General features: G+C 36.6%; 1 protein-coding gene across 1 annotated transcript in view; it reads right to left on the minus strand.

Annotated features, from left to right (window-relative positions):
• Window positions 1-6,366: 6,366 nt before the first annotated feature.
• LOC141343182 (integrin alpha-8-like) overlaps window positions 6,367-22,867 on the minus strand; it is a 39,251-nt gene continuing 22,750 nt past the window's right edge. Inside the window, exons 8-13 of the mRNA XM_073847783.1 lie at window positions 22,430-22,474; window positions 18,607-18,650; window positions 17,878-17,934; window positions 17,099-17,151; window positions 14,502-14,707; window positions 6,367-6,566 (exon numbers count right to left, since the gene is read on the minus strand). Coding sequence (XP_073703884.1) covers window positions 6,367-6,566; window positions 14,502-14,707; window positions 17,099-17,151; window positions 17,878-17,934; window positions 18,607-18,650; window positions 22,430-22,474 — 605 coding nt within the window. The remainder of the gene's footprint in view (window positions 6,567-14,501; window positions 14,708-17,098; window positions 17,152-17,877; window positions 17,935-18,606; window positions 18,651-22,429; window positions 22,475-22,867) is intronic.

A 22,867-nucleotide genomic window follows, 5' to 3' on the forward strand; every position in this document is an offset into this window, starting at 1 on the left:
ATATATATATATAACTCACATGATAAACATTAGACTTTCATATATTTTAGATTCATTACACACAACTGAAGTAGTTCAAGCCTTTTATTGTTTTAATATTGATGATTTTGGCATACAGCTCATGAAAACCCAAAATTCCTATCTCAAAAAATTAGCATATTTCATCCGACCAATAAAAGAAAAGGTTTTTAATACAAAAAAAAGTCAACCTTCAAATAATTATGTTCAGTTATGCACTCAATACTTGGTCGGGAATCCTTTTGCAGAAATGACTGCTTCAATGCGGCGTGGCATGGAGGCAATCAGCCTGTGGCACTGCTGAGGTGTTATGGAGGCCCAGGATGCGTCGATAGCGGCCTTAAGCTCATCCAGAGTGTTGGGTCTTGCGTCTCTCAACTTTCTCTTCACAATATCCCACAGATTCTCTATGGGGTTCAGGTCAGGAGAGTTGGCAGGCCAATTGAGCACAGTAATACCATGGTCAGTAAACCATTTACCAGTGGTTTTGGCACTGTGAGCAGGTGCCAGGTCGTGCTGAAAAATGAAATCTTCATCTCCATAAAGCTTTTCAGCAGATGGAAGCATGAAGTGCTCCAAAATCTCCTGATAGCTAGCTGCATTGACCCTGCCCTTGATAAAACACAGTGGACAAACACCAGCAGCTGACATGGCACCCCAGACCATCACTGACTGTGGGTACTTGACACTGGACTTCAGGCATTTTGGCATTTCCCTCTCCCCAGTCTTCCTCCAGTCTCTGGCACCTTGATTTCCGAATGACATGCAAAATTTGCTTTCATCCGAAAAAAATACTTTGGACCACTGAGCAACAGTCCAGTGCTGCTTCTCTGTAGCCCAGGTCAGGCGCTTTTGCCACTGTTTCTGGTTCAAAAGTGGCTTGACCTGGCGCCTGTACACGGTGGCTCTGGATGTTTCTACTCCAGACTCAGTTCACTGCTTCCGCAGGTCCCCCAAGGTCTGGAATCGGTCCTTCTCCACAATCTTCCTCAGGGTCCGGTCACCTCTTCTCGTTGTGCAGCGTTTTCTGCCACACTTTTTCCTTCCCACAGACTTCCCACTGAGGTGCCTTGATACAGCACTCTGGGAACAGTCTATTCGTTCAGAAATTTCTTTCTGTGTCTTACCCTCTGGCTTGAGGGTGTCAATGATGGCCTTCTGGACAGCAGTCAGGTCGGCAGTCTTACCCATGATTGCGGTTTTGAGTAATGAACCAGGCTGGGAGGTTTTAAAAGCCTCAGGAATCTTTTGCAGGTGTTTAGAGTTAATTAGTTGATTCAGATGATTAGGTTAATAGCTCGTTTAGAGAACCTTTTCATGATATGCTAATTTTTTTGAGATAGGAATTTTGGGTTTTCATGAGCTGTATGCCAAAATCATCAATATTAAAACAATAAAAGGCTTGAACTACTTCAGTTGTGTGTAATGAATCTAAAATATGAAAGTCTAATGTTTATCAGTACATTACAGAAAATAATGAACTTTATCACAATATGCTAATTTTTTGAAAAGGACCTGTAATTAGTCGCGATTAATCGATTTAAAATAAAAGTTTATGTTTGCATACTATATGTATATACAAATTTCAAAGAATAAAATTAAATGTTCAACACATCCTATTTATGTATTAGTGCTGGAAATCAATTAAAAAAATTAAGTAATTAATTACAATTTTTTTCTGAAATTAATCGCAATTAATCCCACCTTACAAAGTTTTTAAATATACTTTAAGATTGCAATAATTTCACATTCAAATTAATGTAGAAATAACATAAGGACAGTATATTTTTTATATTTGTTAAATATTTCTTAATGACTAAAGTTGAGCATCACTGATACCAATATTACTAATGTCTCTAGGAATATATAATATATATATATAATTTTATAATTGAGAGGTATTAATGTTAACATTTATTAGACTTTAAAAACATAACTTCTACTTTAAGTGAAGTTCATATAAACCCATTATTTACCTGCGCCTTCAGCAAGTAGGAAATATACAGAAACTGAATAAAGTAATCAAACAATAAATACCACATTAACCCTTAAATGCATACCTTGGGTATTTAGCGACCCAGGACGTCATTCACTACCCTCTCCCTCCTTAAGTTTTTCAAGTTTGACATCAACTTTTTTACTATAACTCAATATATTCATTATAAACAATATAACAAAAAAATAACAAAATATAAAAGAATGTCTCTTTTTTTATTTTTATTTTTTGTAAAAAGTGTATAGGGTCACTAGAGATCCGAGGTGTGTAATAGTGTAAGTATATTTTTTGTGTGCAAAAATACGTAAATATCTGTTGACTAAATACGTGCAATTCATCTTTTTCCCTCAAGGTGGCACTGTTTAATAGAAAATAATGATGTGATGTTTCACTCATATCTATCGCAGGCATAAAACAAAAGAATATCATCAGCAAAAAATGTAACTGGTTTGAATGGCCTTACTGCAGAGCAATTACTGTACGCAACAAAATAAATAAATGTCACTGTTATTTGATGGTGTATGTCCGGGGTCGTCAACTGGCGGACCGCGGTCTGGAAGATGCATCCATGCGGACCGTGAAAGCTTTGACATAATTAAATAAAAAAAAGGCCAAACGCTAATTTCTAATAAATACATTTATATCAAGCACACCAGGGTTAGCGTTTGGGTGCAATCTTCCGTGCAGTGATGAGAGCAGAGATCGGCGCATTGCGTACAGACAGATGTAGCTTTCAGTGAGTGAAAAACGTTGATGGAAAACGCATTATGTTGGGGTTACGTCGCAAAATATTGTAAATATATCTTTTTATACTGTATTTTTATACATATTTATGTTTTAAACCATGAAGGTGAGCCAATGGATATCACACAAGCAAAGTGAAAACTGCGCAATATGTTAAAGTGAAAGTAAAAACAGGGCTTTCAGCATCTGACGTTTCTCTACGAGACAATGATAGACGAATATACTTAATATGCTGATATTAATTTAATTCCCTAATATTTCTCTTGTGTGCTGAACACAGTGGGAAAAAAATAAAAAGAAACGTATTTTGTGTAGGCTAAGGGTTGTTTTTGAAAGTCGGTGTTTAAAATAAAGCTCTTAATTTTCATTGATGACTGAAGTATTATTAGGGGTTAAGAAAGTCTTAATTATGATTTCAGGTGGTCTTAAATGTGGGGACTAAAAGACAAGAATTGCGATGAAACTTTATAAGGCTATCCATTGAATAAATATGAGCGCTGCACGTTTCAAAGTCAGCTGCGGCGCTGCTTTGTGTACCATTCTGATAGCGCCTCCTGCTGGAAGAGAATGATCTGCCATTTTTAATCAGCTCGTACGTCTGCTGTTGTCAAGAGTCGTAGAGTTGTAAATGTGAACTGATGGATCGACAAGATAGTGTGTTATACAAATTTAAACAATTAAGGCAGTAAAATGTATGTATATGTTAATTAATATAATACTTGATTGACAATAATTGTTTAAATTAATATAAGAATTGATACTTTTGACTCTTGAAGGCTGGAATGTGAAGTTTATAATTTAAGAAATCTTTTTTTGTTTTGTGAAACCTGCATCTGAATTGTAAACCATGCTTTTTACAGTCATTTTATTTATTTATTTATTTTTTTTTTGTTCAGGTCTTTAAAAAGGTATTTAAATGTCTAGAATTTAAGATAAAATATGCTGCAGATACCCTGGTCTTGCAAAAAACATAAATAGTTTTTTATATATAATTGTCCGGACCTCGGCTCGTGTGCAGGGTTTATTACTGGACCTCGAGCCGTTTTAGTTGAAGACCCCTGGTGTATGTGATCAATGAGCTGCCAGCGATCAACATATGGACTTTGAAGCCATTGAAAACGATAGTTTTGAGATTATGGTTGAGATCATCTGCTCAAACTGAACCCTTCTAAGTTTCAAAAGGTAACGAAATATGCTTTATTTCTAAGAAAGTATACATTTCTAAGACCCGAATATGTAATAGTGATTGGCGAAACATTCATGCATTTAAGGGTTAAATATAGATGAATCCTTAAAGCTACAAAATGTATTTTTCTTTTGTGCTTTGATTAATAGACATCACAGCAGCTGTGTTATTAGGCTATTTGGCTGCTATTACTTTAAGAGCTACCACTGCTGAATGTAATGCGGATCTGACACGCATGCTCGTAGTTTCATCCGCGCTTTAATATGAAATGATACAGGCTACAGCACTTGCCACAGCATTTGTGTGTTCAGTGGACATGTTATGAGTACAGTATAACGGCTGACAGGACAGGAAAATTAGTTTTTACTATATGGTCTGACTCTGACAGCATCTCATCTGAAAGCAGTTGTGCTGACGTGAAGTGAAGTTGGAGTAAATAAACACACTTTTTGTCAAGAAAAAAAGAGTCAGAAGCATCAGCTGTGAGTGGGGTGGCCAATCCTAGCTCTGTCCATTCGTTAACGGTGTTATATTTTTAACAGTGTTAAACTGGAAAAATTAATCGCCTGTGTTAACACGCTACTTTTGACAGCATTAATTTTATTCTTTAGCAGATGGCTTTATCCAAAGCAACTTACGAAAAAAGCGAAAGATTTTAATCGAAATTAACTGAAGAAAATGCTAAACATCTGTAAAAATGTACACACTTCAATGATATACAGAGAGGCCGATTAGAAGATTCACACTGATCAAAGGTTACTGAGATCACATCTGTAAAAAGCTGCAATTTATCCATTTTGAGAAGACGAGACAGGAAAGTCTGTTTTCCGTCTTTCGTTTTGCTTTTCTGGGTCTGTTCAACATCATTACGTGCGTGGATGTACACCTGTGTGTGATCGTTTTGCCATCCATTGATGGTTTTCATGTATGGAAAAGATCTGCTTTTATTAAAACATTTAAGATGACAATCCTGTCGCCATGAAAGAACAAACACCCACAAGCTCGCAAAACACACACATGTGCATATAAGCTGCCTAACCATCTGACTTCCCGTCTCTTTAAAGAAAGCACGTGACAGCACTGCTTTGATGATTTCGTACAATGCCATTAAAAAATGAAAGAGGAGATTAAAGGACAAAAAGAACGAACACACTGCTCTTTTTTAGCTGAAATGGACTTGAGGCATTACAGCAGTTTAGCTTCAGAACCACACTCAATGTTTTTGCAGTTTAAATGACACAATTCATTCGTATTTCTGTTAGTCAAAACAAGATTATGGCACAGCTGTGATAGATGAGAACATGCAGATCTGTGTGGTTCAGAAAGCTCTGGATATTCACTTCGCCAGTTCAAATCAATATTAACTAATCCACAAACACCATGTGAAGTCAAGTTGGGATGCCCAAACAAATAACCTGATGGTAGAGCCACAGAGTCTTCAATTTTCAGGACTTCTAAACTTCAACTGGGAAGCAAGAGGCTGTTTTGCCTGAATGCAAGTCAGTTCAGGACATATTCCAGATAAACTGCTTTTGTATGGACATAGTTCCATAACACATCACATAATATAACATGTTTGTTTGCGAACACTTTAAAAGCTTGATGTTTTTCCACCTTGAAAAGTCAATGATTCCTCACCTCCAAAGAATGATTCCCAAATCGATTTTTTTTTTTTTTTTTACTGAAATATATGTTTAACTGCTTTAACATTCATGATCATTTCTTAGATTTTATTACTCCGAGACACCTTGGTCTGTTTGTCATTTAGCTAAGAGAACCAGTGTTGAACCTTTGAAACTTCATCTGGAGCTCAGTCAACATCTGTCACACACACACACACACACACACACACACACATTACACAGGCTATAAATAGCCTGTTCAGTCACCTGCAAATATTTATCTCCATAGTCTCAAAATGAACGACTTTAAAGTATCCAAAAGTTCAATAAGATCTGACCTCCTCAGGTAAACTTTGAGTCATTGCGCTTAATAAAAATAAGCTGAAACGTCATTCAAATATGCGTGATTTGATGTTGCTCAGACAGCGTCAGAAATCACATGGATTTCATCACACCCTGCGGAAAATTGTTCTCAATCAAAACATGATAAATAAACCATGATAAACACAGTAATGAGAAAAATATGCAGAAACAATATCCCACCATAAAAGGAGACAAAGTAGGACTACAAAATGAAGAAAAATGTGTTGAAATACTTGCACACATTTGTAAAAAAAAATGACCAGCGGACTGACCAACAGAGTGACTCAACCTGGATGTCTCAGTCCTTTTTTTTTCTTCTACATCCAGTCTTTCATTCCTCCTACATCTGATCTCTCTGGCTTACATCAGATCCTAAGCATGATTGTCTTAACAGAAACTTGCGTAAACAGAGAGAGGAAGAGACTGAAAGTTTTTCTTTACTCACCAGGGTACTGGTTGTTATCCAGGTCAGAATCTCCACGCAGAGTGAATCCAAAGCCTGCTGGGATGGCGGATGAGGCCCAGTCGCCTTTCAGCACTTGAGAGGCCTGTAACATCAGGCCAGATTTTTGCCCGTTATAGATGAAGACCCTGCCACCACGATCCTCCCCTGCGAACGGAGCACCTATTGCCACGTCTGAGTAAGAAAAAGATAGAAAAACAACATTTTAGCAATAACAGCATATGCAAGATCTACATCATATATTTTCAACGCACAGCCTACCTATGGAACCCTATGGAAACCTGTTTCTGCCACTGAAAAGAAAAAAAGTGTAATCGCAACTTTTTATTTCACAATTCTGACTTTTTTTAACTACCAATTGGGAGTTATAAATTCACAAATGTGAAAAATAGTCAGAATTGCAAGATCTAAACATACTCTTTTTTTCTGAGAATTGCATGATACAAACTCACAATTCTTTCTTTTGTCTCAGAATTGTGAAATATTAACTCGCAATTGCATTTGTGAGTTTATGTAATGTAATTCTGAGTTAAAAAAAGTCAGAATTGCAAGTTTATATCTGGCAATTCTGACTTTTTTACTCAGAATTGCATTACATAAACTCACAAATTTAAGTTATAAAGTCAGAATTGTAAGATATAAACTCATAAATCTGACTTTTTTTCTCAGAATTGCAAGATATAAAGAGACAATTATGAGTTATAAAGTCAGAATTGTTATATAAACTCAGAATTCTGACTTTTTTCTCAGAATTGTGAGATATAAACTTCCAATTGCGAGTTGTAAAGCCAGAATTGCGAGAAATAAAGACAAAATTGCAAGATATAAACTCACAATTGACCTTTTTTCTCAGAATTTATATCTTGCGACTCTGACTGCGACTCTGACTTTATAACATGCAATTGCGAGGTATCGTGTCAGAATTGTGAGATATAAGCTCGCAGTTCTGAAAACAGTCTTTTTTTTGCTTAAAATTGGTCTTTATAACTTGCAATTGAGAGTTTATTTCTCACAATTCTGAGAAAAAGTCAGAATTGCAAGTTTTTATCTTAAAAATAAGAAAAAGTCACAATTAAGAGAAATAAAGTTCCAAATGTGAATTGTCATATTGTGACATACAAAATTGTTCATTGTGAGATTTAAAGTCTCAGCTGTTATAGTCACAATTCCGATAAATATAATTGGAATTGTGAGGTATGTCACAAAATGATCCATAAAGCCAACATGAAATCTAAAGTCGCACTTCTAAGATGTAAAATCCTAATTTTGAGAAATAAAGTAATAATGCAATACAAAATCTAAACAGTGAGATAAAAAAATTGTTATACAAAGTCACAATTGAGATATAATGTCTCAATTTTAATACACAAGGCCATAATTGTGAGATAAGGTCTATCAACTCCCAATTAAGAGATCTAAAGCAACAAAGTGAGATGTTTAAACAGACTTAAAAATCTCAATTCTCAATTCAAAACGCCTCAATTTTGCAATATAAAGTCACAATATGAGTTAGAAAGTCTCATTTGTGAGATACAAAGTCACTTTGTGAGATAAAGCGAGACATGTTGAAGAACGGACAAGATATAAAGAGATAAAAAGAGATTTTGATGAATAAAGTCACAAAGTTGGATTTAGTTTTTATTCAAACACAAAAGCAGGCTTCCATACAGTACCTACCAGAAAAAACAGGATTCACACTGAGTGCTATACTTTTAGATCTGCTTCATTTTGTCATTTATTATTTATTATTGATTATTTCAGTGTCTGATATGTTGGAGAGGAACAGAGAGATGCTTTCATGTGGAAGAACAGAGGATGCTGCTGAAACGAATACCGATGATTTACACAAAGCTCCGCAGGGAGCGACCGCTCTTTTCTCTTCTGCACTGAGGGACTATTACAGAACAATAACAGACTCATGCACAAGCACAAGTCCAAGTCCACTACTGCATGGCCAATAAATCTCCAGGGTAGGGTTATCTGTTCAAGTGTTCCTCCTGCCAGCAGCGCTGCTCAAGTCATTAACCTACAATTGGGCAGCAGCACACGCACACAAGGGGAAAACTAATGAAACAGAGTAATGCTGACCCAGACAGAGATGCCCACCGAGGGGCAGAACGGCGGAAGAACAGAGCGACCGAGGGGATGTTGAGGAAATAAGCTCTATAAACATCTATGTCAGGGATATTCATGTTACTTTGCTTTAGGGCCACTTTTAGGATACTGAATAATCTGGTAATATTAATGACAAATGGCTTTCATTTGGTTTAAAAGTGTTGAGTAACCAACAATCACAGGCATGACTTGCTGCATGTCAGCCTTGTGTATTTATCAAAACAGTGCTGGGACCTCTTTAAAAGACCATTTTCACTCAACGTAGTCGATGTGAATTTATTCATGACATCTTATTTCCACATAGACGCATTCATAACGCTTTCAGTATGCTAACTCCAGATCCTCCTATTAAAATAGAGTGCGACTATGTATCAATAGTGATGACATAGTAAAGGATTGCATGCATATTCTTACTTAGTAAAAAATATATTGAGGTGTAAAGAGGACACAGACAAGACAGAACATGGTATGAAACAATGTCTCAGCTTTCAAATTTGTGACCCTGGACCACAAAACCACTTAAGTAGCACAGGTAAATTTGTAGCAATAGCCCAAAATATCCAAAATGTATGGGTCAAACTGATCAATTTTTCTTTCATGCCAAAAATCGTTAGGATATTAAGTAAAGATCATGTTCCATGAAGATATTTTGTAAATTTCCTACTGTTAATATATCAAAACTTTATTTTTGATTAGTAATATGCATTGCTGGGAACTTAATTTGCACAGCTTTAAAGGTGATTTTCTCAATATTTAGATTCCAAATTTTCAAATAGTTGTATCTCGGCCAAATGCTGTCCAATCCCCCATGAATGAAAAGCATATCAGCTTTCAAATGACGTATAAACCTTGGTTGAAACATTGAAATTGACCCTTATGATTGGTTTTGCGGTCCACGGTCGGTTTTGGTCATTTTTAAGGAATTCAAACACTAAATACAGCTTTGTGGCTCTTTAATGTGTTGTGACAAATAGATAATTTCATCCTGCTAGTCAAACCTTGAAAAAAAAAATTAAATAAACATCTGAAGGTGTGTCATTTTAACTGTGAGAAGATGTCAATACACACCAATTTTCAAGTTCAAATTCACAAGCTTTAATCTACTAACTTTTCTGTCTGGTTTGTTGGACAAAATGGCAGATTTAGCATTATAATTGGTCAGACTGCCTGTCAATCAAACTCCTAGCAAAGGGAATTTTAAAATGAAATTTAATTTAATGTAATTTACTAGATATATCTAATTCTTTTCAGCATTGGTATTACAATTTCATTAGAATGTGGTCCAAAAGTGGAGTGTGATTTGGTCCATGAGCATAATATGCACGCTATTATTAGACTCAGTAGTTTGTCATGTTTATAAAATCTGTTTCCGCTTTGGCACGCATTCAATAAAGACACACAGTTAAAGGAATAGTTCAACCAAAAATGAATATTCTGTCATTAATTACTCAGTAAGACCTTTGTGCACAAAAAGTATTCTTATAGCTTAATAGAATTGCGGTTGTACCACTGTATGTAGGGTCTGAAAGCTCTTGGATTTCAACAAAAATATCTTAAGTGGTCTTCCAAAGATGAACGAAGGTCTTACGGGGTTTGGAACGACATGAGGGTAAGGAATTAATGACAGAATTCTCATCTTTGGGTGAACTAACCCTTTAAGTATCTTGTAAAGTGTCATATATACACACACATCTACCCCAGCATTAAATCTGTGTGATGTGACAAATCATCAAGACTGCCTACACATGGAGTAAAACTAGCATTGTGTACACAGCCTTTTTGAATGTAAAAGAGTTTTCGTCCTGTTATGTCACTTGGTTGTAGTGTAGACATGGAAACTGCAACTGAACGGTTAATAACAATAATAATGTTGAGGATTGTTATGTCTGTTTATAACCTCATAGGGAGCCAGATTTTGCCTTTACACCGGAATTTGAGTGTCCCCGATCTGTCCCCTCTGTAATGAAAATAACTGACAAACTCCAAAGAATTGACAAAAACAAAGGAATAAAAGAATACAGAATAGGGAAAGAGAAAGAGACCACCATGTGTGTGTGTGTGTGTGTGTGTGTGAGAGAGAGAGTGGGAAGTGTGTGTGTGTATGTGCACGTGCGTCAGCGTATGTAATAATGCTCTGTTTCACTGTTTCTCTTGGGCGAGTTCCTCTCTATAAATATCCGTCGTGTGTTGTTGGTGATTCTTGATCATTTCCTTTTCCTGTTTTTTGGCAGTGGGTACAGTAGCTGGCACAATGCCCAAAGACCCTCAACATTAACAGTCAAACAGTCAGCAAAAAAGAACATATACATGCATAATATACACGAGAGCAAATTCATTATGACACTTTACAAGATACTTAATTGTGTGGCTTGGCCTTAATCGACTGCATACATACACTACATGCCACAGTGGAGAGAGAGAGAGACATTTTACAGACATAAGAAACCACTGAGTTCAAAAATAACAGAGATACATTATAAGTCATGCTCAAGGCCCAATCTCATTTCCAGGCTCTAATGGAATTACAATGGTCCTCAAATCTGATTGGTTAAAAGGAGTGTGACATTTTAGTGATATTGTATTCTAGTGATCCTTTAACTGTTTCACCATTTGTATCACTCTGCTTGCGGTATTTCTCACAGTGAGTCATGGCGGACGCTTAAATAACATTTTATTAAAAAAATACTGTTTTTGTGTCATTTATTTTCAAAAGTTTTTTAGGTGCGAATGTACTTGTTTAGACTTATGCAGTTTGTTAATAAAGATAACATCTATTTGAAAATTTGCATTTATGTTTCTGGAAATGTTAACTCCAGGGCGTCAGCATCCATTCAGCGCTCATGAACCCGCTGAGATCAGCCTCACCTTAGCAGATCTTATGGTTAATTGGCTAATTATGAGATATAATTTGTTTTGGGTAAATCTAATGGTCAGTCTTTGGTCTCATTAATCTATTATTTGTTCCAGAGCTAATTGTTTTGGCTGAGGGCAAAATCTCATCACGTTATATTTTATGTAACTTAACTGCTGTATATCAGAGCGCTGCCTTTATACTTTTGACTGAATTGTCTAACAACTTTTATATTGGCTGCTTATTCAATATTTTATAGAAATAAATGTAGTATTTAATAATAGTATTTAGTAATTTTTTATTATATTTTTTAAGCTTTTTAAAATTCTAATTAAAAAACCTGAATAAGAACAAGTAGATTAAGAATAAGTTACCAGTCAAATGAAATCAGTATTAACAAAATGTATTTGTACTAGAGGTGGCACAGAAGAAAACAAAGGTAGCTTTTAGGTGTATTTTTATATGTTTAATGAGGCTCAGAGGTGGTATGCGTGCAATTGAATTAATAAATTCATGTTGAGATGATTGTTTTAAATATAAAATTTTGAATACAGAAATATTAAATTATTTAAATAACTAAAAAGATACTTTAAAAATGAAACTAAATCTGCCAGTAGGTGGTGGCAAGTCACTGATTTTATTACTGAATCATATCATTTGATTTGTTTAAACTGATGATTTATTCAGAAGGAAAGGAAAGGAGGTGACGAGAGGCCAATGGTGACCCATAATAGGAATTTGTGCTCTGCATTTAACTCATCCAAGTGTACACACACAGTAGTGAACACACACACACCGTGAACACACACCCGGAGCAGTGGGCAGCCATATTGCTATTGCTGGGGCACCCGGGGAGCAGTTTGGGGTTCGGTGCCTTGCTCAAGGGACTCACCTCAGTCGTGGTATTGAGGGTGGAGATTCACTCCCCCCACCTACAATCCCTGCCAGACCTGAGACTCGAACCCGTAACCTTTGGGTTACAAGTCCGACTCTCTAATGGTTAGAAATAAAGCAAGTGACTGTCTTTATGAATGGGAAATTGAATCATTGACTCACTAGATTTGTTTAAAAAAGCATGTTCATTCATAAATGAAACAACACAAAATGCAGAGTGCTCAGTGCAGTGGCTCCGTTGTGACTTGTTTCAGACCATTTTTGACGATGAAATCAGGCAATAGTGTTATATCCAGACAGTGTAAGTCACTTAAGATCAACTTCTTGTTTATTTAACTTGTCTTAAATCAATAACTCATTTACAAACGTCCTTAAAATCATTAAAAGCTGTCACTCATCTTCAACAAAGCTCTCTGCACAATGAATCTCTTATTTTCACTCTCTTTACACTTTATGAAAGTATTCGTGAGATATGTCCGTGATACATTACTCAATGTTCAAAAACACGTAGAAACCCTTGAAGCTCCCCTCAGCGCAAACACAAATACCTGATCGGGTCAGTTGCACATGGTGCTCCTAAATATTTTTTAAATATTTTTTCGGATGCAGTAGTTTTCAGTCAAAAATGCAACTGAAATGGTCGCAATGTAGAGCCCTGAGAATAATGCATAAAGCAGAACTACAAAAACACACAGAGACACTGTGAAGTGTCACTTCATCACACCAAGTGCAGCCATATGGCTGGTGTAACAGAGATGCCGTTTGTGATATCAAATTCATTATGACCATATCAGTTATTGATTAAATCATTATTCTCCAAAACTCCAAGGCAGCATTATCTCAAAACGTGATATTCCACACAGCCAGAAAAAGTGAGTCAAGATCCGTAAGTAATCCACCAAATGAATCCCTGTGTGTTTTGTTACCATAGAGCCTTTTACTTGAAACACACAGATCCATTATATACAATATTTGAGTCTCTAAGCACACTGGCATTTCATACAAGTCATATAAAGTCTTATATGACAACATGCTTTTGGAAATCAGAGGATCAGGTGGCTTAAATCTCATGTATGGATATCATATCCTCATCTGACTTTCAACCACATCTAGTGTCATTTTAAATTTCAAATTACACTGACATATCAGATCATGTTGCAGTAACATATGGAGCTGATTCATAGACTGTACGTGCACACACGCACACATACACACAGTGACCAGCACAACAGAAAACCTCTGTTCCCAACTCAACTCAGTCTGTCTACAGTGATGGAGATGATCTGTGGCTGATTAGTCTGGTCTGAGCTCCACCCATGAACACCTGGTTTCTTTCAGATTAAGAACTCTTCATAATAAATAGAGAAATGCTGCCATGACAACATAATGAGCGATGATCAGGACAGAAACTGAGAGACAGGGCTTTTTTTTTTGATTGTGTGGTCAAGCCAGCAGTTCAGACTTCTTAATGCTTTCCTACATGCTTGCCTACATTTTATATTTCACATCATAAATAATTTTACATTTCTAATTGTAAAATACATTGTAAAATCTATTAATTTTTACACTTATTACTGTATTTAATATTAAAGGGATAGTTCACCCAAAAATGAAAATTACCCCATGATTTACTCAACCTCACGCCATCCTAGATGTATATGACTTTCTACATTCAGACAAATGCAATCAGAGTTATATTAAAAAATGTCCTGGCTCTTCCAAGCATTATAATGGCAGTGAATGGCTGTTTGGAGATTTTGAAGCCCAAAAAAGTACGTCCATACAGACATCATAAAGTTTGGAAGAGCCAGGACGAAATTTATATACACCTAGGATGGCTTGTGGGTGAGTAAATCATGGGGTAATTTTCAATTCAAATTTGAAAATTACATTTTCATAATGTAAAATAAATTTTTAAATATTATTTAGTATAGACTTTTCACTCGTATTGGTCAGCAACAAGAATATAAACCATGTGACCTCCATCCGCAGACTCAACAAAACACAAACACATACACGCAATAGAGTGGTTCACACCCAACTCTTCACAGGAAAGTGCAGACAAGGGCACCAAATCACTAATTTTACCCTTCCTGAATAGCTAGAACTGTACGTTTTAAGCGTGTGATAGAAAGACAGGATATCCTACACAAAAAAGACAAGTAGGAAATGGGTGAATATGTAACCTCTGTCTCACCAGCCTTGGAAAAAAACTCCTGAAAAATGCAACATAACACTCTAACACTTACCAAGGTAGCCATCCTGGTTGATATCTCCGAGAGGGGCGATGGCACTTCCGTACCGGCCGAACAGGTGCGTTCCAGTGAGTGTGATGGGAGGGGAGAAGAGAAGCACGTCCTCTTGCAGGTACAAGTACACACGGCCCACTTCACGAGGTTTACTTTCAAATTCACGGTCCATGTAGAGTGGAGCTCCAACTAGCACGTCATCTAGCCTGCATGTGCACATAAATTCACAAATCTGACACTTGAATTTTTAGAGGCCCGTAAGTAACATAAATTGTACATGTATTTGTTTTGAAAATTGACTTGGAAACTGAATGGATGGTTAACAACTGAATGAAGACCTGCAGCTTTATAGTGCATGTTTGAAGTCAAAGTATCATACAAGACGTCACCCTTGAGGCTACAAGACAGCAATATATGCAAGGAAGTGCACCACTGAACCATTGTAAAATATGAGCCATCAGAGAAGACGAAGACGAGCCAGCGCATGACAGTATCATGGCGGGGGATAAGGTATAAATCTTATAAATGCTGATAATATAAAACAGAGACGTCTTGCTTGGAGATATGAATTTAGGAGTGTGTTTTGGACTGCATGAGGACCGATGGAGGAATGGACCAAAATGTTCCTACAGTTCGGAACAGGGCATTCTTGAGAATAACCTGGACTAAAACCAACAAAGATGGTGGCAGGATTCCATGATAAAAAGTTGTAGAAAAATTCACAATTGTACTTCTCAGACTTCTTAGATCTAAGATAACAGATATAATCAAGTCATGTTATTTGATATCTAAAAATAAATCTCTGTGATTTAAACATTTCAGCATTTAGTAGCCAAAAAACAACAAAAGCGATACATTGATTTCAACATTAAAGACTGATTGGCACTGTTTCCAGCAAATGAGCCATTTCAACAGCTATAAGTGTAATGAGCTGTAATTCATTCTGTACGTTGGTCATTCCTGGTGTATCATTTAACTGCGCTTTCTTTGTGCATACTGCTGTTTTACTGTGTATTCAACTATGTACCGTTGGTAAGGAAGCCTTTCGGTTAATGGCATAAACACATGTCAGCATTTCAGACATAAGAGAAGGAGCTTTGGCACTGATGTGTCAGCAAAGTTTTGTATCCTCATAAGACCAAATTAGAAACAAATTTTATATAGAAATATCAAATTCCCCTCTGGACGATGTGAGCATTTAAAAAAGGGTCAAGTAAACCAGAGCTTAATGCACGAGTCTAAATAATCCAAACCCCATATAAAACCACATTTATATGATTTATATGGTCTTTTAGTTCTATTTGGTTTCTCAGTACACCTTGTAACTAAATACAGCATGAGCTGGTAAATTAAATTAGCTCAAAACAAATAATATGGACAGATAAGTAGGCCTTGTTTCAATGCAAACAGACCTAAGTGCTACAACTATAGAATGTGCTCTTTTGAGTCGTCTAACATGGTGATAAACTTAGATTTCATAAGAATGAACTTAAAGGGATCATGACATGAGAAACTAAATTTGCCTTGATCTTTTGGCATATAAGCCGTTTTTACCATTAAAACATCCTGCAAGTTTCATAGCTTAAAACGTCCTCATCATTATAAACAAAGCATTTATTTAATCAAGCTCCAAAAATGGCTAGGCACAAACATTTGCATAAACACTGCCTCCAGAGCAAGGCATTGACGAATAGTCATCTTCTCTCCATAGGGCCCGCCCACTGGCGTTTAGTATCTTAACGGCTGATCACTTGTATACACTAAATGTGAGTTTCGCGTCAAAAGCGAACAGAAATTGCAATCACTGCCGCTATCTTGTCTACACTATATACAGTATACAGATGCGCGTTTACTTTCTGACATATCCATGCGCTTGAGTCTGTCATCAATTGGACAAATTGAGTAAAAGAACATTAGCTTGAACAGGTTTAAACAGCTCATTCATATTTTTGCACAGATATCAGAAGGATCCCAGCATAAGGAACAAGTGGCTAGTTTATTTTTAATGGCATACCAGATCGTTTCAGAGTATTGTTTGGACTTCAGAGCATGTTGTTTTGTAATCAAGACAGTGTCATGGAAAGTTCACAAAGAAACATTTGTTAAGAGTACAGTAATAGATCGGACTGCAGCTGCATTGCAAATGGTAAGTAAATGATTTCATAATGCTTTGTCTGGAAATTACCTTTTTTTTTCGTCATGTTGTCAAAACACTCACATGCAATAGTGAGGAGCACTGATACTGTTTTCAATGGAATGACTTTAGCCAATCATAACAGGGCCGACTACTGACAAGCATTAAAGGACCCGCCCCTTCAAAACAGGTCATTTCAGACAGAGGGTCAGAATAAGGGTTGAAAATAATCATTTTTCCACATATTTAATTAATTAAAAAAAAAAATTGTGTGTGTGCAAAAAACGTTATTAACATTATAAATAAACCTCAAGAAACATATTAAAATTATTTTTTAAAAACCCATGTCTTGACCCTATTAATGCAATATAGACAGACTTGCTCATTTACCAACACCTCTTTAATAGAACAACAGTTTTGTGACCTTACATGTCATTGAAAATTCATTTCCATGTTGACTTACCCATCTCCATTTAGATCAGTCACTGCAATGGTGTATCCAAAATAAGAGGCCATCTGCAAGAAAAAAATCATACATGAAATAAAAATGTGAGACAAAATAAATATAAGACATAGGACAGAAATAGGACACAGCTAAGGCAAATATCTTCTTGTGCATCAGAATGCCGTTAAAAAGATAACTCATTCAAAAATGTCATTTTTTCAGATGTAAATATATTAAAGAGATAGTTCACCCAAAAATGAAAATTCTGTCATTAATTACTCAGCCTCATGTTGATCCAAACCTGTAAGACCTTTGATCATCTTCAGAACACAAATTAAGATATTTTTGATGAAATCCGAGAGCTTTCTGACCTTGCAAAGACAGCAACGCAACTACCACGCTCAAGCCCAGTAAGATAGTAAAGACATTGTTAAAATCCATGTGACATCAGTGGTTCAACCTTAATGTTATGAAGCTATGAGAATACTTTTTGAGCACAAATAAAACTATTTTATTGATGTCCTTACTACCTTTCTAGGCCTAGAACTTGCCCGTTGCATTGCTGTCTATGCAGGGTAAGAAAGCTTTCGGGTTTCATTAAAAATTTCTTTATTTGTGTTCTGCAGATGAACAAAGGTCTTACAGGTTTAGAATAACATGAGGGTGAGTAATTAATGACAACATTTTAATTTTCGGGTGAATTATCAAACAAATAGCATTTTTAACTATCAAAAACATAAAAAAAAGTTAAAAAACTAAACCAAATCAGACACTTCAAAGGTTGGACAGTCACTCACCTGCTCCCCAGTAAAATTCTGAATAAATGTCAGGTTTGTTGCATTGATGACAGCCACCTACAAAAAGAGAAAAAGTCAGATTATATTATATAGTGTTCATAGAGCACCGTTTCCATTCATGACAGATTGTCATGATTCTGATGTACTGCAGGACTTGTATCTGACCACATGTCTGTCCTCCACTCCAACCCAGAGTGATTTTCCTCATGTTAGGCATTTAGCACTCTAATAATTACATCCAGATTGATCTTAGTGGATGTTTTATGGGGCACGTATGACCGAGATCCTAAATCAAACAAAGCCACATATGGCTAATACCCAAGAATATAACATGCAGTAAAAAAAGACCCAAATTCACTGTCTGCTTCACATCGCCCATCCAGCTGAATATGATTCTGTTTAATTGAGGGCCAAAGGGGACACCCCTACGTCCTAGATGCTACAGCCCTAATTGGGAATTCCTTCTTAAGACTTCAAATCACATCCAGATGAGAAACTCACATCCACTTACACAAGTGACGAGGTTTTACCAGAATACCAGTCTTTGCAAAACATACAGCTTTTCCTTGTTTATTTGAATAAACAAATGTTTCAGTTTTAGTACAAAAGTAGTGCCTAACATTTCTCACATTCTTCCATCCCCCTTGACCTTTCCCTCTGACCTTTGATTCCATATCTTACCAAGACAGAAACACAGGAAACAAAGTCTGTTTAGGACTGTATACTTACATAGCCAAAGTTGTGCGCCCCTCGAGGTACCCCTGCTACCAGTTCTGCATAGACGACACAAGAAAGGCATACAGTAAACATACCTGAGATATTTACATAATGCTTCAGCAGGTTTATATATTTTAGACTTGCAGAGTTTGAAGAAACAAATGATGTGCTTCAGACCCAACAATAATAAAACATACACTCTTCTTGTTTTGAGAAGAGTGTGTATTCATGAACATTTCCACACTCACAACCACTTATCTAGCGCATCTCAGGCTAAACAGTGAGGTGAGACGTGTAAGTGTTGTTAATCTCTTTTCTGTCAACACTGTGTCAGTCACTCATTCATTATAAATATTTAGAAGAGAGAGACAGAGAAGAAAAAGACACATAGTGGAGGAGACAGAGGCTGTCTGAGGCTTGATGGATGATCTTGGAGATAGTGATGTGGTGGGAGGGTTTGTGGCTGTTTGTCGGATCTGTCCCACCCACTAAGATCGGAGAGGGACCGTTCAAAAGTCAACCTCGTTTCTAACTCGAAATCTCACAGACTCCCAAGGACCCATCACAGCCGGCTCGTCCTCGACCCTTCCCCCCGCCACCTCAAATTTCCCGCCTTCCTTGACCGCAAAGTGCACCACAGCAAAGGCTCATTTATGAAACTCTGACAAAAAGAGATCAGCATGTCTCTCCTCTCTGGATTCACCACTAATCCAGACCAGATAGAACATATGTCTGAGAAAGACAGAGAGGGAATTCTGGGAGGAATTAATTGAAAATGTTGAAAGCGTTGAAATTGGTCAAATCGAGTACCAGAGCACACATACCCCTCAAAAATGGTTTTGAACACAATTTTGTCACCATTTCCAATTTTGCAGGTCAGTTCTGAGTGCTTCTGGGTGACACAGCAGATTATTGCAATCTGCCATACTTCATGATCATCATTTGATGAATTACTGTGGCCAAAAATCTGTTAAAAGGAACCCCGGGTATAAAGACTTGTATGGCTTAATATAACATAAATGAAATCTCTTTAGACATTTTTTAAAAAACCACATTGTTTTTTTATACTTTTTTTTGGACTATGGGGGGGGGGGGATTATTTAGATGGCATGAAATGGTTGCACTGCTATTTTTACTGCAACACAACTTGGAAAATAAAATGATATGATGACCACAGCTACTGAAAGAGCTTACAGGCGGCGATGGATATAAGCCGGCTTAAACCAAATGCTGTACCATCAATTTTTCCCCACACTGAGAAACTCCTTCAATGGATGCAGTGTTTTCAGCATGTTTACATCCTACCAGGATGGCATCTAGAATTTCTTGTCTCTGCCATTTGTCTTTCAGTAGCTGTGGTCTGTAAAAAGCCTTAAAGGCATCAGGGCTAAAGTGGAAAGAACAAAGACGCAGGTCTTTAGGAAGTTTTATTCGTCTACAGCCATCTTCCCATTCTTTTCTTCTCTTCTTAATGTTTGGAAAGCAGTGAAGACTTGGAAAACAAAGTTTCTCTTGTTGTTTTCGACTGAAAATTAGAACCAAAAGCAGCACAATGTGGCATCATATCAGTATTTTATTTTCAGACTTATGTTGCGATAAAAATATCAACAGGTAGCGCCAGTAGCTCACTGAAAGCAACCATTTGAAGTAATCAACATAATGGTGCCCCCATAGTCCAAAATATGTTTAAAACTATGTGGATTTTTTAATATAACATAAATCTTTCATGGGTTTTTTGCTACATATTTCCTCAAGAGATATTATTTTGCGTTATATTAAGCTATACAAGTCTTAATACCCAGGGTTCACATTAATACAAAACCATATACAGGGAAAAACTATGAAAGCATTAAATGAGTAGTTCACTTCCAGAACAAAAAATGACAGATAATTTACTCTTGACTTTAATGGTGCCCCCAATTTTGAACTTCCAAAATGTAGTTTAAATGCAGCTTCAAAAGGCTCTAAACCAGGGATCCTCAAATCTGGCCCACGAGATCCATTTTCCTGCAGAGTTTAGCTCTAACCCTAATCAAACACACCTAAGCATGCTAATCAAGGTCTTTAGGATCATCAGACAATCACAGGTAAGTAAGTTTGATCAGGGTTGGAGCTAAACTCTGCAGAGCATTGGCCCTCCAGGATAAGATTTGAGGAACCCTGCTCTAAACGATCCCAACCGAGGAAGAAGGGTCTTATCTAGCAAAACGATCTGTCATTTTTAAACAAACTGACAATTTATATACTTTTTAACCTCAAACGATTGTCTTGTTTATGTCTGTGTGAACTACAGACATAAGACAGTTCCAGCTAAAGAGTAGTTAGGGTATGTTGAAAAACTCTCACCTAATTTTCTTCCCCAACTTCAAAATCACCCTACATCACTACAGAAGTACTGACCCAGTGTTTACAAAGTGAACAAGCAAAGAAGATTAAATCAACTTTACAAAAAAAAAAAAGAAAAAGCGATGTAGGATGATTTTGAAGTTGAAGAAGAAAACAAGATGGGAGTTTTTCGACATACCCTTACTGTATTGACCCAGATTACACAAACTATGCATGCGCATTGCAGAAACGAGACAAAATGAGCATTTGAGGTTAAAAAGTATATTAAATTGTCAATTTGTTTCAAAAATGACAGATCATTTCTCTAGATAAGACCCTTCTTCCTCAGCTGGGATTATTTACAGCCATTTGAAACTGCATTTAAACTTTATTTTGGAAGTTCAAACTTGTGGGCACAATTGAAGTCCACTAAATGGAGTTAAGTCCTGATATGTTTTCCTCAAGAAACATTATTTCTTTACGAATTGTAATTTTACTTTAAAATACTGTTTGGAAGTAAAATCTTTGAATTATGGTGCAATTTAGAGTGAAAAACAGTAAAGATGGCCATGTTTTAAAGACAGGCCATTTGCAATGAACTCTGATTAATTATGAGGTTTTCAATTGTGGCGCCTGTATCACTTAAAGGTTTTGAAAGTTAGGTATTTTAACATTATATCACTTAAGAAATATACAGTCACTAATATACCATCCCACAATATTTGAAACACTGTCACAGTACTCTACAGTGAATTTCTGACAACCACAGCTTAATTTTTTTGTCACGTAACCTTAACTGGCTTTTTTACAATGTAGAAACCAACATCTTTTCAAAAATAAAATGTGTACTTTTCAATTAGGTGTACTCTTTTAAGGCATAATAATTCACACAAGATGATTTTATAACAGATTTTAGCCTGTTAAAGCTTCATTGTGGGTGACTGGTAAATAAGATGCAGGGTTTTGCAGAATGGTACTCTCTGATGGATAGGTATGGCAATGATCGCTTGTATAGTAATGAGTCGATGTGGGCGCACACATGTGTGTGTTAGAGAGAGATGACAGACTACAGATGGGCTGTTTGTCACTGGGTGGCATGTCAGGGACAGAATCCTGTGAGTGCTCTGTAATTATGGTCTGAGGCTGAAGGGTCCGATCAAAGCTCAGTTAGCAACCAATCCACACAACAACTGCACACAGAGACAGAGCTCTCTCTCTCATGTATTCACATTCACACACAAACTCTACAAAAGATGCAGAGGTTTGTTTATGCGTCTGAGATAGAGGTCTGCTACTCAACCCGAACATTACGACAATGTGACAAACTGACAAAAAACATATTTTGAACAATGTTTTGTCACCACATGGAGTCCCAAACAACATTGGAGACCACTGAGACATTTTTTTTGTCTCATGCAGGTTTGGACTGACATGAGGGTGAGTAAATGATTATAGAATTATATAATTTTTGGATGTATCATTTGCTTATAAAAGGGTTAAAAGTTCTCACCTTGTTCCGAATCACCTGTGAACTCTCCGACTGCAACAGAGTAACCTACCAGACACAGAAAGAGAACATAAGAAAACCAGAGCGACTACTGTGAGAGGAACAGTTGATGCTGCTAACCAAAGTGGGTCAGTTTAAAAATGATGTTTACTCATTTTGGTTTTATCTTGTCGTTTTATTATTGATTGCACTATTATCATGACAAACCAGCTGTGATGATGGCTACTTGCACACATGAAGGGAAATGCTCACAGGATTTTCAAGTGTGTATTTAAGAAATATTTGCCTGTGTGTATGAGTGTTTTGAGGTCTGCAGTTCCAGATGGAAATGTTATCAGTAGGCACAAACTCAGCACCGAACTGAGCTATGGGACAGGGGGTCAAGGTTACCTCAACATCCACCAAAAAAAGCTCATGTGTGCTCATGTGCGCGTGTGTTTA

Source organism: Garra rufa, chromosome 9 (assembly GCF_049309525.1).
Source record: "Garra rufa chromosome 9, GarRuf1.0, whole genome shotgun sequence".
NCBI lineage: Eukaryota > Metazoa > Chordata > Actinopteri > Cypriniformes > Cyprinidae > Garra > Garra rufa.